General features: G+C 42.5%; 1 protein-coding gene across 10 annotated transcripts in view; it reads left to right on the top strand.

Moving 5' to 3' along the window:
* LOC129714372 (EVI5-like protein) overlaps positions 1-20,874 on the top strand; it is an 88,782-nt gene that overhangs the window by 44,335 nt on the left and 23,573 nt on the right. For 7 of the 10 annotated variants that reach the window (XR_008726343.1, XM_055663928.1, XM_055663930.1 and 4 more), the window contains 5 exons: positions 235-295; positions 2,235-2,288; positions 4,622-4,654; positions 11,728-11,868; positions 20,558-20,674. Coding sequence is in view for 9 of the 10 variants with exons in the window: in XM_055663928.1 (XP_055519903.1) it covers positions 235-295; positions 2,235-2,288; positions 4,622-4,654; positions 11,728-11,868; positions 20,558-20,674 (406 nt within the window). In the remaining variant the exon portion in view is untranslated. The remainder of the gene's footprint in view (positions 1-234; positions 296-2,234; positions 2,289-4,621; positions 4,655-11,727; positions 11,869-20,557; positions 20,675-20,874) is intronic. The other 3 variants (XM_055663933.1, XM_055663934.1, XM_055663935.1) reach the window with 3 other exon arrangements.

Genomic DNA, 20,874 nt, shown 5'->3' with positions numbered 1-20,874 from the left:
ATAAGCAAATTTCCCATCTGATTCTGTTCCCAATAGTTGAGTTATTGTGAAGTATAACTTTGTGATGATAAATCTCCTGTTGGATTTTATGAATCTTTTCTTGATTCACATTCCATTGTGGCCTGCTGTCATCTTCCTGTTCCTGGGAGTGGGGCGTGCATGATGAGAGTAATTTTGCTGCAGAAAAGCCTGTTGATCTATTATGCTTTCTCTTGTGACTTGTTTCCCCCACAGACTTGAAAAGGAATACACTACAATCAAAAACAAAGAAATGGAGGAACAGATTGAAATTAAGGTCAGTTTTCACGATATGTCTGAGGCAGCTGAATTAATTGTCCGTGCCGATGCTCCTCATTTCCATCCAATTCTGGGGATAACAATGTATAATTGTTTTTAAAAATTACTGTGATTAACTGGCTTGGTTTTTTTTAAAGAGGTGAATGATGTAATTACGGAAATCTGATCTGGTGAGATAATTAAATGCTCTGTGCTCAAATGATAGGGGAAGAATACAGTTGATTAAGATTTACAGGCAATGTAATTTGTGCTTAAGTACATTTATTTGGTTGGATCAGTTTTGTTTTCCAAAGGTGTCCATTTTACAGTGCTGGATTAGCATCATTGGCCTATACTTGGTTACACAGTAGCATGACCAGAGAAATCTTTGTTAGCCTACCTACCACCTACTGCATTGTCCACAACCCAGCCGCTGTGTGAGCTCAGCTTAGAGATGAAGTGCTCTAGAAAGACAAGGTGCAGACATAAGAGGAACATGTCAGAGATGGGTGCTCAGAGTGGCTTCAAGCCTGATAGACCAGCGATTATTTTGAATAGTCCACTCCATCATTTCCATCCCAGGAAGGTATTAGCTAAGATCACAACAGCACACCTTGATATCAAGTAGCTTTGACATTTCCTGGCCAAACTACCATGTTCAGTTTTTAGTTGGGATCACCTATGTTGACTGTCACTGCTAAATCATTCCACTGGCTTATTTACGGCATGAATGGGGTTTATTGTTAATAGTCCACACTCGGGAAATTCATGACCATGACTGTACCAAATCTCAAGGAGCACACCTACTTTTTGCAGCTGCATTTGTGTTTTAGATGATAGACTTGCTTACCAACCTCAGCAATGCATCTCCACTGAGAGCTCCCCAGGAGTAGACTTGCAGTGAAATATGAAACGCACTGAGGAGAAACACCTGCTTGAGTGAATGATGCACTAAATGCACTAAAGCAAGTAGTGAGAACACCTGACAATAGATTAATATCTAAACGCAGATGCTGCCTGACCACCATGGTCTTCACAACATTTTCTGTTACTGCAGATCTGAAATCATGAAGTACTTTTGCTTTTTGGATAAAGCTTTCAGCTGTGTTGGGCGGCACAGTAGCGCATTGGTAGAGTTGGTGCATTACAGCGCCAGATACTCGGGTTCAATCCCGACTACGTGTTCTGTCTGTACGGAGTTTGTACGTTCTCCCTGTGAGCGCGTGGGTTTTCTCTGGGAACTCCGGTTTCCTCCCACATTCCTTAACTAGGACCCAATAACGACAGCCCACTATCCCATCCAAAGAATTCTATAACACAACTGGTAGTCTTAGCTTTACCATGTTGGATGATAATATAATTGTTATCTGATCAGTAGAGTGTTCAGGTCATTTTGTTGGAAACAGATACAAAAGATTTTGAAAGAAAGTACCTGTGAGTGGATGAAAATCAATCAGCATCCCTCCTTAAACCATTCTATAAATGCTAAATGGGATTAAGCAAGAACAGTACCTTGTACTTTATAAACTCCCCCATTCATTGAGAGTTTATGCTGCATCTATCCTGAAAAATACAGTGTAGGGCCTGTCCCACTTGACGTTTTTTTTCGGCAACTGACGTATCAGGGTCGACAAAATATTTTGAACATTTCAAAATCCAGCGGCAACAAACAAAATGTAGCGACACTTGAGGAAATACCATGAGTCAATACGTCATCACGCTGCGACTTTTTCGGTGACTTGATACGTCAGTCAGTGATGCCGATAGTTGCCGTAAAAAATGACCGTGGGACAGGCCCTTGTGTCTTGCATCTACTGTACCTCTGTGTTTTGTGCTGAACGTGTAGATTGTACAAGTGCTAGTTGGGAGATGTGCGCTAGCTGACAGCAGCAGCCCCTCTATCTCTCCAAGTACACAATGTGCCCATCAATTAATCCCACCTTTTTATTATTCCACAGAGACTGAGAACAGAAAATCGCCTCCTAAAGCAGCGGATTGAAACCCTGGAGAAGGTACGACGTGTAAAACATTTATATTTGTTGCATTTTATTTATTGGGAGAAGAATTATCAATAGCAGTTGCCCTGTCTATTAATTCCAACTGTGGACAGGTTCCACTTTGCACTTATGTACAATCCAGCTCCTCTGATCGAACCTCCCAGAATCAGTCCTTGACTTTATCCTCAACTACACGCTGCCACTCCTTATCGTCATCTGAAATGTTAATGCCGGGCTGCGCACCAACTCCCCACCACCTCCCTTTTCACCTATCATGTGTACACCATCAGTGTACACGGGTATCTACAACCTACAGAGATTACCTCACTCATGGGACCTTTCCCAAACAATAATTGTTTCATCAGTCTGAAGAAGTGTTTCGGCCCGAAACGTTACCTATTTCCTTTGCTCCATGGATGCTGCTGCACCCGCTGAGTTTCTCCAGCACTTTTGTCTACCATTGTTTAGTCGAGTCAGTGCAACATTCCTTATCAGAACAAAGAAGGAGCATTACATTCATTAATTTCACCCTATATTCATTGCAGTTAGTCATTAATACTGCTCAAGGAAGGAAGAAATCTTCTCCATACAATACCATCCAGCCTAATAAATCTAGTTCTATTGTAAACGGCAATAATCATAGAAACATGGAAACATAGAAATTAGGTGCAGGAGTAGGCCATTTGGCCCTTCGAGCCTGCACCGCCATTCAATATGATCATGGCTGATCATCCAACTTAGTATCCCGTACCTGCCTTCTCTCCATACCCTCTGATCCCCTTAGCCACAAGGGCCACATCTAACTCCCTCTTAAATATAGCCAATGAACTGGCCTCGACTACCCTCTGCGGCAGAGAGTTCCAGAGATTCAGCACTCTCTGTGTGAAAAAAGTTCTTCTCATGCTGCCTTAACATACTTCACATATTAAATGACTTATTTTTGGATTGACTTAGTTTTTGACTGGTAGAAATTGAACTGTAGAGCATTTTATCCATGTATCATACGTAATATATGCTGAGGTCCTGTCGCTGGGTTGAGCAAATTCCAGAAGAAACCAGATAACTTTAGCTGGTCACTGAGACTCTGTAGGTTTTCAAATGGAGAAAGTGATCCAAATTTACCACCTCTTCCCTATTGTGGAATTACAAACCCCCAGCATAATCTAATTAGAAAGTGACAGGGAATCTTTTAGACTTGGCATAAAAGTTCACTGATGTCATTTTAATGCTATTTAACTTTTGCCAAATAAATTATTGCTGATGTTTGTTTGGAAATGAATGCTCTCTGCATAATTGTCAAAACATTGTGTAGGTTTGATGGCTTAAAGTTATTTCTTCCTCTTGCATTGTAGCATCTGGGACTTGATCTAACGTGTTGTATTGGTACTGGTTTCATGTTGAGAGTGAATGTAATTTGGTTACGGGCTGCTAGCAGATTTGTCCTGTAATCTGAGAGTATCAGCACAAAGCTGTAACCTACATAACATAGATATGCTATTGGATTTGTTAAATGCTAAGGGTGTGTTGGACGTAACTGCTGGTGCTGGTTTAAACCGAAGATAGACACAAAAAGCTGAAGGGTCTTGATCCGAAACGTCACCTTTTCCTTTTCTCTATATTTGCTGCCTGACCCGCTGCGTTACTCCAGCTTTTTGTGTCTATCATCATAAACGTTAAAATGACCTACCAAACCTTTATTGAACTGACTCAAATATATCAGCTGTCTAATCTGTGTGGACCAGCAAGGTTAAAGGAACCAAACTTATTATTTTTATTTTATTGCTTAGAGTTGAGTTCATTTTTATTGTTTGAAAGATTTATAAGAAATTGGAGGGAAGGTAAACAGTGTTTGGGAGTATGGGAAATGTGTGCATGTCAATAGTCAATAGTCAATAGACTATTGACATGCACATTTCCACAATGCACAAATGTGCATGTGGAACAGTTTGGTGAGGTTTGCTGTGTGTGCTGCCGTAACCCTGTATAATGAGTAGGGACTGTTGTGTAAAACATAGAAACATAGAAAATAGGTGCAGGAGGAGGCCATTCGGCCCTTCGAGCCAGCACCGCCATTCATTATGATCATGGCTGATAAAGTTATGAAACAGATATTTTGAATGGCTCTTCTTTCTTCCTGAACTCTAAGGTCCCTTCCTCCAGCACACAAGCAAAATGGATACAAAGAGCACAGAAACTGCAAATGTTTTAATTCCTCATTGCAAGTGTATTTGTGTTTTGTACAGTCAGAATGTGGGATATAATAATATGAGCTTGCTTGTACTGTGCTGCTGATGCCTGTCTGTGAAATTCTCTTTCTTCCTTTCATTTCTGTGGATTCCCCCCTGTAGGAAAGTGCTGCCTTGGCAGATAGATTGATCCAGGTATGACTTCCCACTCCCCACCCCCCCCCATGGCAATTATACATTCTTGCTAACTCTCCCAAAGCAACGTCATTTCTTATGCCCCCTCATCCGGTGAGGTGACCTCCTGTGTTACTCACGCCTGCCTGCCTGCCTGCCTGCCTGCATGTTGCATGTTATCCCTATGGAAGCACTCACAGTAACCCACGCTTCAGGCCATGCTCACCTGGGTACCTGAGGTGAGCGAATGTGATGATAAGTGATGCACAGGAGCAGCTGCTGCTTGGCTTGGACTGCCTGTCCACTGGATGTCCAAGCAGGGATTGTAACATTTACAGCAACCTTTGATCCATTGCATTGCGTTATTCAGTTCTGCATGTACATGTACCATACGATGATTAGATGCATTTGATTAGATTTCAATAATTTATAAACCTTATCGCCACCACAAAAAGAAACTGGAGAAAAATAATGCTGCATATCTGAATGCACAAGGTGCTCGGATGACTCGTGTCATGTGTACATGTGCATGTAGCAGAAACAACTTTTCACTGTGCTATCAGTGAGGTTTTTTTAAACAAATGTGTTTTTCTCTAAAAAATGAAAATTTAAATCATCTTGTGTATCACAAATCAGACCATTTAACCCCTTCCATCCAGACGGGTGGCTAATGTGATCTTGATGGATTTTCCCTGTAACTTTCACTGGATGGATGCATGCTGTAAGATCCACCATAACCATCAGGTTTTTGTACTAATGGTGTTCTTCACTAAGGCATGCAAAGTACTTAAGAGTATTCCTTGCTACGGTAAAATACTTGTGAACCAGGTGCATTAGGTCTGGCAGGTATGCAGTGCTTGGTTTCATTGTACCAATACATGTTGTATTTTACAACTTTTGACCATGCATAATGTGGCATCTCACATTTTTCTAAGCTGTGAGCACGATGTATCATTGATTAGTGCAGTCAGGTAGGTAATATTCCACAGAATTACTCAAACTTTGTTCCAAAACAGTTTGGCGAAGCATGCTGAATTTTGTAAAATAAAGTCTTTTTCTTCAACGTTTATTTTTAACTGGCCATTTGAAATAAAATTGAAATAAAATATATCATCACAGTGTGAAGTTAGCAATATGCAGGATGTTCCTTGAAACTGCTATATCAGGCTAGAATAGCTGAGGAGATGATGTTTTTCTATTCATATCTTTTGTTGAATACCTCAATTTTAACAGCAGAACTATCGCGATGATCATCCTAATTCCTTCATTGGCAATGTTGTTTCTGGGAACCAGTTTATAAAGGAATACTCTTTAATCTTTCATGCACATTAACATTTGTTTTTTTTTTGGGGTCAGTAAAGAGCAGGAGCGTTAGGAAAATGGGGAGGGGGTGGAGGGAAGAGGCAACACACTGATTTACAACTATCTATTAAACTTGGAATTGGATAGTGCTTCGACAAATGCCAGCACCACCATTAATATTGTTAGGTTTTATGTGAATATTACATTTTACTGTGTGATGGTGAGTTTATGTCCACATATGTCATCATTTCCATTATCATTTGTAGAACCCGTCAGGCCACTGAATTCACATGATCTGTAGTTAATAGTTTGTGATATCTTCTATTGAAAAGGTTTCTGCTCTTATTGGCACTTCTAAGCAGCTGCCATTCTTGTGTTCCACCCATACAATTCTTAAGCGTTTGCTTGTATTTGGAAGTGTATATTTCAATTGAAGAAATGCTACCATTCAATTTGACACTTTCTGACGTTTTCAAAGCAATATTGTGAGACTTTTATTTTATTTAAAAGTTCCTATCTGCTGCCACTTATGCAGCTTTAGGCAGGGTGTATCATTGTTAAAGTCTTCTGCCAAGAATAATTTTCAATATGCTGCTCAAAGTTGATGCATTGGAGAGATACTTTGTGCTGCACTTGTGTGCCAATCCCAGGAGTGGAAATGGCCACATCAGTGTTTGGGTTTTCTTAACCTGTTGCTCAATAAATTAATTCTGTTCCCAGTTTAATCTGACCTTTGCATACTAGTACCTATTGATAGACCAAAGCTAAACTTTCTTGGCATGTTTCACTACACCATTTCTGCTGGTTGAGAGGATGATGTATCACAGATTACACACCCTTGGTCCAATTCCCATACGGCATGTGCTAGTTGGCAGTAAGCTGGGTCAAATATTGTATGGATTAGTTGTGGGCCGGCTGGGTGGCGTAACAGTTGAGCTGCTGTCTGACAGTAAATTGGAGTAGGTTTTACGGGAATGTAACGTGGTGACAATCTTTTTGTGGCACTCTGAGAGTTTAACCTTGCACCTTCCATTGTTAATCTTGCCTCTCACGATTCCTTGTGAGGGATGATGTTATTAAATACAATGCATTAACAGGCCAACACGGACTATTTTGTCCTGTGGGTCTCACACTTGTAGCTAGACACCGTGGACCTCCAGATACAATATTGCCACCCTCGAACTACATCCTCCTCTGCACTGAGCCACCCTCACCAAACCCCTGTCCACAACCCCTGGCCTGTGCTCCCACCTCCCAGATTGCCAACTCTCATAAATGTTTTCTTCAGTTTTCCTCTGCACCCTGCCCAACCATGGCAATTGTCAGTCCCCATTTTGACCCCTCCTTGTCTGGCATTCCCAACTCTGACCCATTTGTCCACTGTGGAAAGCTCTGTTCATATTGTCTCTTCCCTTGTTCAACCATGGCACAGATTCAATAGAGCCATTGTTCCCAAATCCCACATCGGACCTTCTCTCCGTATTGCCCACCGAATATAACCTACTCAAAGTGCCGCAAGTTCAATTACAAATAAGTCCCAATCCAGTCACGTATGCCTTGGGTCCATAGAACATTGCAGCACAAGAACAGCTATCTCTCCCTGTACCTTGTACTCCCTTTATCCAGACTAAATGATGATAAACCTCCTCTGCACCCTTGCCAAAGCCTCCACATCCTTCCTGTAATGGGGTGACCAGAACTCCAAGTAAATGGAGAGCAGGAAGATGAATGATCAGGGTTGACCCAACCTGTGATTGATGTAGCATGAATAGTGATATACCAGGGAGAGTTTAGTTTAGTTTATAGATACAGCGCAGAAACAAGCCATTTCCACCGGGTCCGCGCCGACCAGTGATCCCCACACATTAACACTATCCTACACCCACTAGGGACAATTTTTACATTTACCAAACCAATTAACCTACATACCTGTACATCTTTGGAGAGGTTGTGAGTCTGTTTGGGGAATGTTCTTGACCACAATAAGTAACAAACGTGGGTGACAATTGATATCAGTGAGGATGCAGAGCCTGAAGGAGGAAAGTAGCAACATTATACCATGGTGAGAAAAATGTTAAACTTCTTTAAGGTATGGAGAAGCAAGAGAAGTGCAACAGAGCAAGATGATTAAAAGAGGAAATGCCAGAGGAATAGAGCATGCCAAGGTGTGGATTGTGAATTAAGAAGGAAATAAAAGATCCTCCTCGATTAATCCGATTTCCTCCATGGAAGATAAGGATGCAATGAGCTGAATGTTAATGTAATGCACCAATCATTGGGTTATGTCCTTGCAAACAATTTACAAAGGAACTATTCTATCAACTCAACACCTCAGATTCAGAGTGCTTTTTATTACAGAGCCCTGTGTATACCAGCACGAATTTGAGAACTTATTATGGACGTGGCCATCATTAGTCTACAGCCAAATTCATCCCAGGGGCTACTCCTCTGGTGTTGATATTGTTTCAAGGTTTCATCCTCAAGATCTGAAGGGCCAGCTTTCTGTGGCTTGCATTGTGTTTGGCTTTGTAAGGATTTCTGGACACAAACTAGGGGGTGCTCTGGGTCGAGGGTGGAGAAGATGCAACAGATTGTGGGGTTTTGTGCTCTATCTGGGGACTGAGACACAATCCATAAGCCCAACCACCACTGGATGTTGCAGTGGGATCTGTATTCAGTCCCACAGACCAGAGCTTCTTAAACTGGTTCACACAAGGCTGAATGGAATTATTTTGGGGTGAATGAAAAGACATTGCCATTAAAGTGGTTAGTAAGCTCTTATTGGTTTTAATGGCAGTGGAGCTGGAAACTTGATGTTTTTTTTCTCTCCACCTCTGGTTTTCTAATTTCAAAGTAGCAGGATATTACCCAAATATAGTAATATAACATTTTAGGGAAGACCATGGTTTATTGAGCCATTTTTCCAAGAAAAATACTGCAGTAATCAAAGCCCGAAAGGGTAGGATGGGACTGAATCCCAGTGTTTAGACATTTTATCATTCTAATCAAATAATTTTCTAACTCCAGTGGTGATTAAGTTTTCTTTGCATATTTTTAGGCTGTTCAAAAAGTTGAATAAAATACACTTAAGAAATTAGTTAATTTATGTTTTTTGCTCATGTGACAAAACAAATGATATATAAAATGATACACAAGAGAGAATAAGATGAAAATTACATAAAGTGTAGTCGAGGGTGAATGACATTTTGTGATAAAGACTGGAGGGTGAATGACACTGAAAGTTTAAGAAGCACTGCCATAGACTCTGGGGTCTTGTAGTGTAGTGGGTCAGTGGCTTTGTGAAAAGAAAGGTCACTGTTGCTGGTACTGAGATTCTGAGAACTGAGAGTATTTCAGCACAGCCAAGTCATAGAAAGAATAGTGAATACCACAAGTGGGTCGCTGTTTCCGGGACGAGGCAGCACTGCCAACCACATTGACACTCGCCCACTGTTTAGATTGATAAAAGTTTAAAGTTTCCACTAGTGTTCTAACTGAAAGTGGACAACCAGTTTCTCGGGGTCATTAAGTAGTGGTTAAGCATGAGATGCTGGGGAGGAGAGCTTCAAAGCTTTGTCCACGGATGGTGCCCGTTGTCCATCTGAGGAATACTTTAGTGCAGTGCAGGAAGTGGACAGATTCTGTGGGTTCAGTTTCAGATCAATTAGCATCTGACAACATTTGATCTAACTAAAATGGAACTTTTTCAGCCTGGGATAGAACTGAGAACACAGAACAAACTGTACAGAACAGGAGCAGATCCTTCAGACCATACTGTCTGTGACGAACCTGATGTCAAGATAAAATAATCTTGTCTCCCTGTACATGATCCATATCCCTCCATTTCACGCGCGTCCATGTGCTTATGTAAATGCCTCTATCGTAGCTGCCTCCACCACCACCCCTGGCAATGCGTTCTAGGCACCCACAACGGTCTGTGCATAAAACAATATCTCCTTTAATATTTTACACGCACTTTACAGTAATGCCCTCTAGTCTTTGCCATTTCCCATTTCCATCCTGGAAAAAGGTTCAGTTTAGAGATACAGCAGTCCATTGAGTCCACGCCGACCATCGATCATCCGTTTATACTAGTTCTATGTTATCCCACTTTTTCCATCCACTCCTTACACAATAAGTGTGATTTTACAGAGGCCACTTAACTGTCTTTGGGATATGGAAGGCAGCCATAGCACACAAAAGAAACCTACAAAAACGCAGAGAGAACATGCAACCTCCATACAGACAGCACCCAAGGTGTGAATCAAACCAGAGTCTCTAGTGCTGTGAGGCAGCAGCATCAATGCACCACCCTGATTGTTCTGGCTGTCTGTACTTCTGATAATTGTAGACACTTATATCAGGTCTCCCTTCAACCTCCGACATTCCAGGGCAAACAATACAAGTCTGTACAACTTCTCCTTGCAACTAATGCCCCACTCCATTGCATGCCATATCGAGATATCTGCACAAATATCTTCAGGCTGGCGTTCCGATGTCCCCTTATGTTTAGAATGTAGAACCATAGAGGACAAGAACGGGCCATTTGGCCCATAACATCTGTGTGCTGACCAAGATGCCAAAAAAATATATCGTAATAAAAAAGAACTGCAGATGCTGGTTTATATCAATCAAAGACACAAAATGATGGAGTAACTCAGCGAGTCACACAGCATCTCTCGAGAAAAGGAATAGGTGACACTTTGGGTTGGGTACCTTCTTCAGACTGATTGTGGGGGGACTGGAAGCAAGAAAAGACCAGGACTAACCAGGGCTGGGAACAGAATGGCCTCTCACCCTTCCTGACGTCATCTGTTGCTGCCCCTGATTTGTCCTGGTTATTTTCTTGGTCCCAGCTCTCCTACCCCTCCCCCCCCCCTGCACCCCCATCCCTACAATTAATCTGAAGAGGGATCCTGACCCGTCTCGTCACCTATCCATGTCCTCCATAGATGCTGCCTGACCCGCTGAGTTACTCCAGCACTCTGTGAAACGTCACCTATCCATGTTCTCCACAGATGCTGCCTGACCCGCTGAGTTACTCCAGCACTCTGTGAAACGTCACCTATCCATGTTCTCCACAGATGCTGCCTGACCCGCTGAGTTACTCCGGCACTTTGTGAAACGTCACCTATCCATGTTCTCCACAGATGCTGCCTGACCCGCTGAGTTACTCCAGCACTCTGTGAAACGTCACCTATCCATGTCCTCCACAGATGCTGCCTGACCCACTGAGTTACTCCGGCATTTTGTGTCTATCTTTGCCAAAAAAAACCCTCAACTTCCACTCACAGACGTTGAAGGCATTGACCTCTTGCCTGGTAATGATCCTAGAAGCTCTGGTTCTCTTCTGATTCCTCTTTGTTTGGTATTTTTCCAGCTCAATGGTGAGCTGATGTCAGCTGTTAAAGCCAGGATTGGTTACCAACCTAGCCTTAACCCTCTTGCTTTCTTTCCTGCGTTCACTGGAGGCTGGTGCACTGGCATCTTAGTTGAAATTGGTTAACTTAGGAAGGTGCAAAGTGTCTTCTTCACCTATGTTGCTCGGCTCTATTCATAAGATCATTGATCTCTGAATTCTTTATGTGTGCAATTTAGTTAAGGACGGGGGGGGGGGGGGGAGGGAGAATCTGGGTCTAGTTAACATTGCAGCCCATGAATAGACTCAAGAGACCAAGCCTGTTTATTTTCCAAACATTTTAACGATAAATTAAGAGTGGAATTAGTTCTTCAGGGGTTTGGAAGCCCATCTGTGTCGCTAATCTTTCTTTCCCTCATGGATCTGTCTTCAGGGACAAGTAACCAGGGCGCAGGAAGCAGAGGAGAACTACATCATCAAGCGAGAGCTGGCTGTAGCAAAGCAACAGTTCAATACAGCCAGTGAGAAACTAGAACAAGCACACAGCACCATTCAGGAGCTGAAGGAGCTCAGGGTAAGGAAAGGCAGGTGTCAGACACATGGCTTCAGGACTTGTAAGGATAACAATCCTGAGTTCTATTGTACCCTGGATGATCCTATGTGACACTGGCTCTCAAAAACCCTGTGAAACTAATCTTTGTTATGTGTGTGTGTGTGTGTGTGGCACGTTACAGCTGGTTATTGGCCTTATAAAAATACCATGCACTGCTTTCAGTAACAACGGTTGGATTGAATTAAAGTGGACTGCTTTAAGTATAAGTTTGCAAAAGCCGATCGCTTGCATTATGTTTGGGCACTGGAGGTGTTTATATAGATGCTTTTTGCCCGGACATTTCCTGGAAGTACGTAACGCACTGCCTCAAGGTTAATGAAAGTTGTTACAGATCAAACCTGTAAAAGTTGAGTTTGAAATTGACGATAGACACAAAATGTTGGAGTAACTCAGCGGGTCAGGCAGCATCTCTGGAGAAAAAGGAATTGGTGACGTTTTGGGTCGAGACCTTTCAGACTGAGAGTCAGGGAAGAGGGATGAAACGGTGCAGAACCAACCAGATGGCACTGATGGTCAAGGAGCAAGCAATGGTCCATCGTTGGTTGTTGAGGAGGTGATAATGAAGGGAAACGAGCAGTAAAACTCGCAGGACCACGAGGGTGGGGGAGTGAAGGAGAGAAAGGAATGCAAAGGTAACTTGAAATTAGAGAAATCAATATTTATACAGCTGGGAATTGGCCCTTCTGAGAACCAAAGCCAAGAACAGAGTTCTTGATGTCACTGTAGCGCTGAACTGTGGCCAAACCTTTGCCTTGCGTGTTTAAGCAGGTTTATATAGAGCTCAGTGTGCCGCCCGGTCCAGCTTTGCAAAGGGAGAATGATATCTTGTGCTTTGTGTTGCAGTGTGAGATGTGTGCTAACGGACAGTACCTACTGGGTGGGGGTAGATGATGTGCAGGTGGTCTCTGGGGGACGGTTTAACTGTGCTTCATGACATACTTTGCAGTGAGCAAACAACCTCAGTTTAGTTAAACAGGTGTCGGGGTGATTCCAGCACTTGGTGGCATCTGCATTGAGAAATTTGCCAGTTCAAGGAGAGGGAAGGGTTAAATGAGCCAGCAGCAAGCTGTTGTGGTCAGCCATCATTCTCTTCCAAATGTCTCATTGAGTGTGGAGCGGTATGTGCCATGGCTTTCAAAATGCGCAGCCAGTTTCTAAATTCTGCCCCATCTGTTCTGGGGTGGTGTAGCCGGGCTCTGCTCTCTCTGAGTTATCCTCCCCATGTCCTTTAACATAACTTCAACTAATACACTCCACTGCTTCGCACGTTTCATTTCACCCATCTTCCCCCTTACTGTGGCGACTAATGTGGATCATTGGACTGCAGTCCTTCTACTTAAAATACTTGATTAGAAATATTTGCTGCATTTGAGATTACAAATCTATTGCTCACAAGTGATGCTGATTTTCCTGGTAAAAACACACAAAGGGTGGGAATTACTCACAGGTCAGGCCCATCTCTAGAGAACATGGATAGGTGACGTTTCAATTCCTGACCCTTCAGACTGAAACGTCCATTATCCATGTTCTCCAGAGATGCTGCCTGACCCACCGAGTTACTCCAGCACATTGTCTTTTTTTTGTAAACCAGCATCTGTAGTCCTTGTGTCTTCTTTTTCGGGTGCTAAAATGGAACTGAAAAATAAGCAACTGTTTTTTTGTTTCGCTTTTCTCTCCTGACAACGTGCCTTAAAAGTGGCTATTTACTGGAGAATGCAAAGCATAAATGATCCTTTGTGGTTATATGGGCCTGAAAGTAGCGTTTACAAGTTTAATCCAAGTTCAGTTCATCTATGAAAACCATTTTTATCTGAAGTTTGGAGATTTATCTGAATTCTTCACAAATTATTGTATGATTGCTTTTGGAAGCAGTGACGTGTGTGTTTAATAATTGTACAATGAGCATTGATTCATGTAGTTTGATCTCAATTTTATTGAGCTTTTCTACATTTTCAATTTTCAGTCGAGAGCATTATGTGCAAGCTCTTAAAGTCAACCCGGTTAGATATTTATGGTATACTACCTGTTTACAATGCGATTTGGGAGCAAACAGTTTTTCTATGCAGAAGAAACTCTGGAGCCTTATGAATAAATAAAAATATATTAGATTTCTTAGCTGCTTCATAAATGCAATCTATTTATTCTGAAGTATTTGAAATAAATAAATAAATGGTGGCACGGTGGTGCAGCGGTAGAGTTGCTGCCTTACAGCAAACCAAGGTTTGATCCTGACTACGGGTGCTGTCTGTACGGAGTTTGTACGTTCTCCCCGTGACCGCGTGGGTTTTCTCCGAGATCTTAGGTTTACTCCCACACTCTAAAGACGTACAGGTTTGTAGGTTAATTGGCTTGGTATAAGTGTAAATTGTCCCTAGTGTGTGTAGGATAGTGTTAATGGGCAACAGTTCAATAGAGTTAATGTGCTGAGATCATTGGTCGGTGCGGACTCGAGCCTATTTCCACTCTGTATCTCTAAACAAAACTAAATAGTATTTGGACATTGCCATTCACATTTTTGCCAATGAGTTACATTGGAGACAATGATACATAGGAAAAGGAACAGACAACTTGTTCACAGAATTGTGTAAGAAGGAACAGCAGATGCTGGTTTAAACTGAAGAAAGACACAAAAAGCTGGAGTAACTCAGCAGGACAGAAGGAGAGAAGCAATGGGAGACGTCACCCATTCCTTCTCTCCAGAGATGCTGCCTGTCCTGCTGAGTTATTCCAGCTTTTTGTGTCTATGTTTGTGCACAGACACTGACACCTGCAGGACAAATGGCTGGGCAACCTGTATTGTGGACATTGGTTGGCCACAAATCTTTGGAGAGGTCCACAGCTCTTTGCAGGAGAATCTCCATCACTTGTGTTCATCTGATCTGGTGCCAAACATTGAGGCCTCAGTTTAATGTCTCATTGGGAAAATGTAAGCTCTGACAATGTGCGACTCTGTTAATGCTCTGCAGTTCTTATGTGCTAACCTGGTGCATCATAAGATTGTTATCAGCTGAATGCATTTGGTTTATCTACTAACAGTAATGAGTAAGAGTAGTAAGTGTTGGTTTTCGATGTTGATGGTCATGCTGAGTAATTCACAGGCCTTGCGCAATGAGACATTTAGTGTTAGTTTTCATTTTGGTCTCTTTTTTGTTTGCCTGAATAAAAAGGCCAGAGCTGCTTCATTCCTGAATACTGTTGGCCTCTGTGGGCCTGTGGGGCCTGAATCTGTGGGCCTGCTTACTAATTTTAAAGATATGTCCAGTGATGGACATAGGTGCAGGAAGGAACTGCAGATGCTGGTTTACAATGAAGATAGACACAAAAATCTGGAGTAGCTCAGCGGGTCAGACAACATCTCCAGAGAAAGGGAATAATCTGAAGAAGGGTCTCCACCCAGAAACGTCACCTATTCCTTTCCTCCAGAGATGCTGTCTGACCCACTGAGTTACATTAGCTTTCTGTGTCTATCTTCGATGCATTCATACGGCTGTGTATAAAGAAGTAATTTGTGCTTATGTTTTTATGCTGCATAAAAGGTCTTTAACAAAGTTGCGTAAAACATTTCTAACTTTTTGAATGATGCCAAATTTGAGGATGATTGTTAATACTGAAGTGTGGAGAGCATCAGATTATAAGAAGTCGTTAATAAACTTGCAAACTATGGAACTAGGTGGCAGATGAGATTCAGCACTGATCAATATGAGGTGGTACATTTTGGTAGGAAGAGGTGTCATCTATTACTTGGAAGGTGTGAGTCAGCTGAGATCATGGGATAAAGGAATTTCCAGTGCAAATGTACCAGCCATGAAAGGTTATGCCACAAGTTAGCAAGGCTATATTAAAAATAAATAAAATTAAATTATTTCTGGAGAGGGAAAACTAAATTGCAGGTTTATGTTGAACCCGCTTCAAACCTCGGTTAAACCCCACGTATTACGATCAGTTCTGATCACTTAATTAAAATAAAATGATGCAGAGATAAGGGAGAAGGTGCAGACAAGATTTACAAGGCTAATAACAGAACTGAAAGAATCAGAGTAGGAGGAACAATCTGGGTCTCTGGATTATAGAAGGCTGAAGAGTGATGATCAAAATTAGGGTGAACCTGAGGGTTTCTGTGTCCTGAGATGGGATTTTCAAGGCCTGTTAATCCCCCTGCAAGAAAGTACTATTGGAAACACCACACTTTCACTGTTTCAAAATCTGACTGAGTTGCCAGGTAGAGAAAAACAAACTCTTTCACTCGTACCATCATATAACAGTGGATATTGCCATCATTATACAAGAAATACATCCATAGCCCTTTTAGTCTTCAGGAAATGGAAGAGAGCTGGAGTGGATGTGTGGTGCTAGGATTCTGTGGGTAGGGTGGGGTCAGGGTAGGAGACCTGCCACAGGGGCTGGAGTTTTTGGTCTACATGTATGCTTTCTGAATTTGCCTCTCGATGCTTCATGCCTCACTCCAAGACTATGAAGACAGAAGCGGTGGTGCACCTGGTAGAGCTGCTGCCTCTAAGCGCCTGAGACCCAGGTTCGAATCTGACCAGGGGTGTAGTCTGTGTGGAGTTTGCACGTTCTCCCTGTGACCGCGTGAGTTTTCTCTGGGTTTCCTGGTTTCCTCCCACATTCCAAAGACGAGGTAGGTTAATTGGCCTCCGTAAATTGCCCCTAGAATGTAGGATAGAACTAGTGTATGGGGTGATTGTTGGTTGGCGTTGACTCAGTGGGCCGAAGGGCCTCTTTCCATGCTGTATCTCTAAACTGAACTAAGCTGATTTGCTACAGTTTCTGAAGAAGGATGCTGACCTGAAACGTGGTCTGTCCTTTTCTCCCCACAGATATGAGATCCTCCAGCAGTTTTGTTTTTGGGACAGCATTGGTTTGTTTTGTATGCAAATCTTGTGCTGTGTTAAAGGAGGACTCTTGGTCTTCAGCATTAGCTGGCTTAAGATGCAACTCATCAGATAAAAAGGAGCTGTGAGAATATCAACCAATTTCACAGCAGGATCTGCGGTTATTTGCCATTGTCACAGCAAACATTTATTCACATTGGGTGGAGTGGGTGAGATTTTTTTATTTAAATATACATTTTGCAACAATCGGGCGGCTTAAGATTTTAGCCAGACGTGCAACTTCAAAATTGCCACACTTCCTTAATCGTTTAAATTCTGTCATGTAACTTTTCTATATCTGAATCACATTTCTTGATTAGTACGGGTGTCAGGGGTTATGGGGAGAATGGGGTTAGGAGGGAGAGATAGATCAGCCATGATTGAATGACGTATTAGACTTGATGGGCCGAATGACCTAAATCTGCTCCTATCACTTATGATCTACAGTCCTGATTTCAAAGTTGAAGGTCTCTTCATTATTATCTGATTTCCCAATTGGGTAAAAATTTGAATTGGAACACTTGGCCACCCTTTGATTTTGATGAAATGGTTTCTTTGGAATGACACTTTGCCTTGCAGGATTCTTTAAGTAGAAAATGTTGAGAACCACTGGCAGCCTCATTCACTCATTAATATGTGTATATATCCAACTCCAGGGTCAGCCTGTTCCTCATGAAGTATAAACTGGATCGAGTACTCAATTCCAAAATGAGTACGGCAAAATGAGATAACGCACAATAGGCTAGCGATATAGTTGTGCCTTGAATATATCCATGGTCTTCTGTGGCAAAGAATTCCACAGATTCACAGAAATGCATCTTTCTCCCTTCTAAAGGCACGTCCTTTAATTCTGAGGCTATGACCTCTAGTCCTAGACTTTTCCCAGTGGGAACATCCTCTCCACTCTATCCAAGCCTCTATTCGAGTCTAGACTTTCACTACTTACACAAACCCATTAGCATTTAAAAAGATGATATAAAATTAAAGATATTAGTGATTTGTTACTAACTTACCCTGACGAAGAGTTTCACTTGAAAACATCGCCATCCATTATCTCATATGCAGGCAGTCCTAATGTTTGCTTTGGGCATTTTTAATAATACCTCAACTTCATTCCCTTTCTCTTCCCCTAGATTTATCTCCATCTTTGCCCATCGTCCCATCTCTTCCCAGCTTTCAAATATCAGTTCCTGTCTCTGTAAACTAAATGGATTGTATGCCCCGCGCTGCTCAGTTAATGTTTTATGTCACTGTTTACATCAATAAGAAGTGATTCCTGCAGTGGGGAGGATATCCTGGAACTGCTGGAAGTAAGTTGATGGGGTTTTCAGGGACATTTGTGTCACTAGTTGACCCACTTTGAGGGATGAAACTTTTTTTAGCGTATCTATATTTATCTGACATTTACTCTCTGAAGCGAGCTTAATGCTGTGTGATATCACTTATTCAAAGCCGTATAGAAACATCACCAGGTTTTTCAATAATGGGCGAGGTGTCATTGGCTACTTGTTAAATATAGATGAGGAGGAAACATTTTGCAGCTGTACCTACCTTAGCCTCGACGGTCACCTTTCATCACCTCTGTCCCTCAATTCTCATTCTGTCATGACAGGGCCATTAAGTTTATGAGCACAATGGAACAGAGGGAGTATATTATTCAATGCTGAGTGCCCCAGTACGGAGACATGTTGCTTTAGGGATAACAAGCTGTCAAGGATGTGTTGTCTCACCAGATTGTTGCCTGACCTGACTTCACTGTCTTTACCTGGTCTTCAACATCTGCAACCACATTGCACTGTTGGTAAATGCTTTAAGGTTCAATGTATGAGGTCAGCATAGAGTCCACCTGAATTCAACTATCGTGCAGGTGTATGGCCATGATGGGCGCTCACAACTGGAACCAAATCCACACAATACCGAAGACAGACACAAAAAGCTGGAGTAACTCAGCGGCCAGACAGCATCTTTGTGAAAGAAGGAATAGGTGACGTTTTGGGTCGAGACCCTTCATCAGACAATGTGTAGGAAGGAACTGCAGATGCTGGTTTAAATCGAAGGTAGACACAAAATGCTGGAGTAACTCAGTGGGTCAGGCAGCATCTCTGGAGAGAGGAATGGGTGATGTTTCGGATCGAGACCCTTCTTCAGACAATATCAGACAACCAATGTTTGGGTCTCCCAACTCTGACCTTGAGCGCAGATCTGGGTGTCCAACAATCAGGACGACATGTTCAATGACTGATGTCACCAATCAATGCTCGGAGTCTACGGGCTGTTGTACATCAATAATATAACTTCTGAAGAAGTGTTTCGACCCGAAACGTCACCCATTCCTTCTCTCCAGAGATGCTGCCTGTCCCGCTGAGTTACTCCAGCATTTTGTGTCTACCTTCAATAATATAGCAGTCAGGGTGCACAGCGCCACCTGCTGCATCAGGCAGACTAAGAGTCCCCAAGGATAAATTAGAATTATGTCTTGGAAGGAACCGCTGATGCTGGTTTAAATTGAAGATAGACCCTTGAAGAAGGGTTTCGGCCCGAAACGTTGCCTATTTCCTTTGCTCCATAGATGCTGCTGCACCCGCTGAGTTTCTCCATTCGATTTTCCCGCATTTGCAGTTCCTTCTTGAACATAGACACAAAATGCTGGAGTAACTCAGCGGGACAGGCAGCATCTCTGAAAAGAGAAAGGGTCTCGATCAGAAACGTCACCCGTCACGTAATGCCGTTGATAAATTTACCAATTTGTAAGAATCTGACTATTGAGCTTTTAAAAGAAAGAAAAACATGCCTAATTATAATTATCTGCATGTGGCGCCAGTCCTACATCAATTTGCTTGGTTATTAATTCCCCTGAACATTAGAGGTCTAATCTTAGAGAAGGCTGTCTCAAGTTAGGACTTCTCTAACTTCAGATAGCCCTTGCTTTCTCTTTCCAACCCCTCCCAATTCTCCCACTATTCTCTCCGACTACATTCTTTCTTTTTCCCCGCCCCCTCCCCTAACATCAATCTGAAGAAGGGTCTCGACCCAAAATGTCACCCATTCCTTCTCTCCAAAGATGTTGCCTGTCCCGCTGAGGTACTCCAACATTTTGTGTCTACTTTCGATTTAAACCAGCATCTGCAGTTCTTTCCTGCACATAGGTTGCATTGTTGTAATATGTAAGTTGTATTTGGGTTGGTAGATGCGAGTTCCTGATGGAGTAAGATAGCCTGGACAGCTGTGCCAGATGTTGCAGAGTGCCTGAGAAATACATAGAGGGCAATGTTGCCCTTGTCACCTTCACGTAGATCACACAGTGAGATATTCAACCATGTTGATACTGTGGCCTGATTGAATACCTAACTGGATAACTGCATGTAAAAAACACCTCTGCCTTAGTGATGTTGCAACCCACTTTGTTTGGAGATGAGAATGCTTATTGCATGTCTGGAAGGTTAAGGTGATGCGTGATGGAAGGACATCAGTACTTGAGTGGGGACCGAGGATTACTTGCTCAAATTAGGATCAGGGAGGGAAGCTGTGTGTCCAGCAGTTTAGAGAGAGAAAGCCACAGTGGCAGATGATCAGGGTTTCAAGAGAAAAAATGTTCATGGGGCAACCTGCTGAGTATTTAATACAGACACTGTTTTCTTTTGGGATGATTGGGCAAACAGTGTAAAAGTTGAACTGCTTTGCAACGTCCAAGTGATTGGGCATCACTTTTCTAAGGCTGAGTTTTTAAATAGTCATCTGCTTTCTTTTGCATGTCACAGAGTGAGCAACATCAGAAAGAGGAGTATGTGATGGAGTTGGAGCAGTCACGGTTGAGAGAAGCAGAGGCACTGACTGCAATGAAGGAGATGCAAGACAAGGTCCTGGAAATGGAAAAGGTGAGAATGAAACTGTGCGGCTGTTGACTTCAATTCCATAAAAAGTAAGCGGCCATTGTTTTGCAGTGAAATCGCATCTGTTTTTAAAGATAGACACAAAATGCTGGAGTGAGTCAGCGGGAGCTCTTCTCCTCCCGGATCCCCAACGAGGGACCCCGGGCTCCGGACGCCGCGCCAGCTGGAACGGCTTCAGGCTGCCG

Source organism: Leucoraja erinacea, chromosome 39, assembly GCF_028641065.1.
Source record: "Leucoraja erinacea ecotype New England chromosome 39, Leri_hhj_1, whole genome shotgun sequence".
In the NCBI taxonomy this organism is placed as follows: domain Eukaryota; kingdom Metazoa; phylum Chordata; class Chondrichthyes; order Rajiformes; family Rajidae; genus Leucoraja; species Leucoraja erinaceus.
Note: the sequence above shows the minus strand (reverse complement) of the source record. Positions and strands in the feature narration are given on the sequence as shown.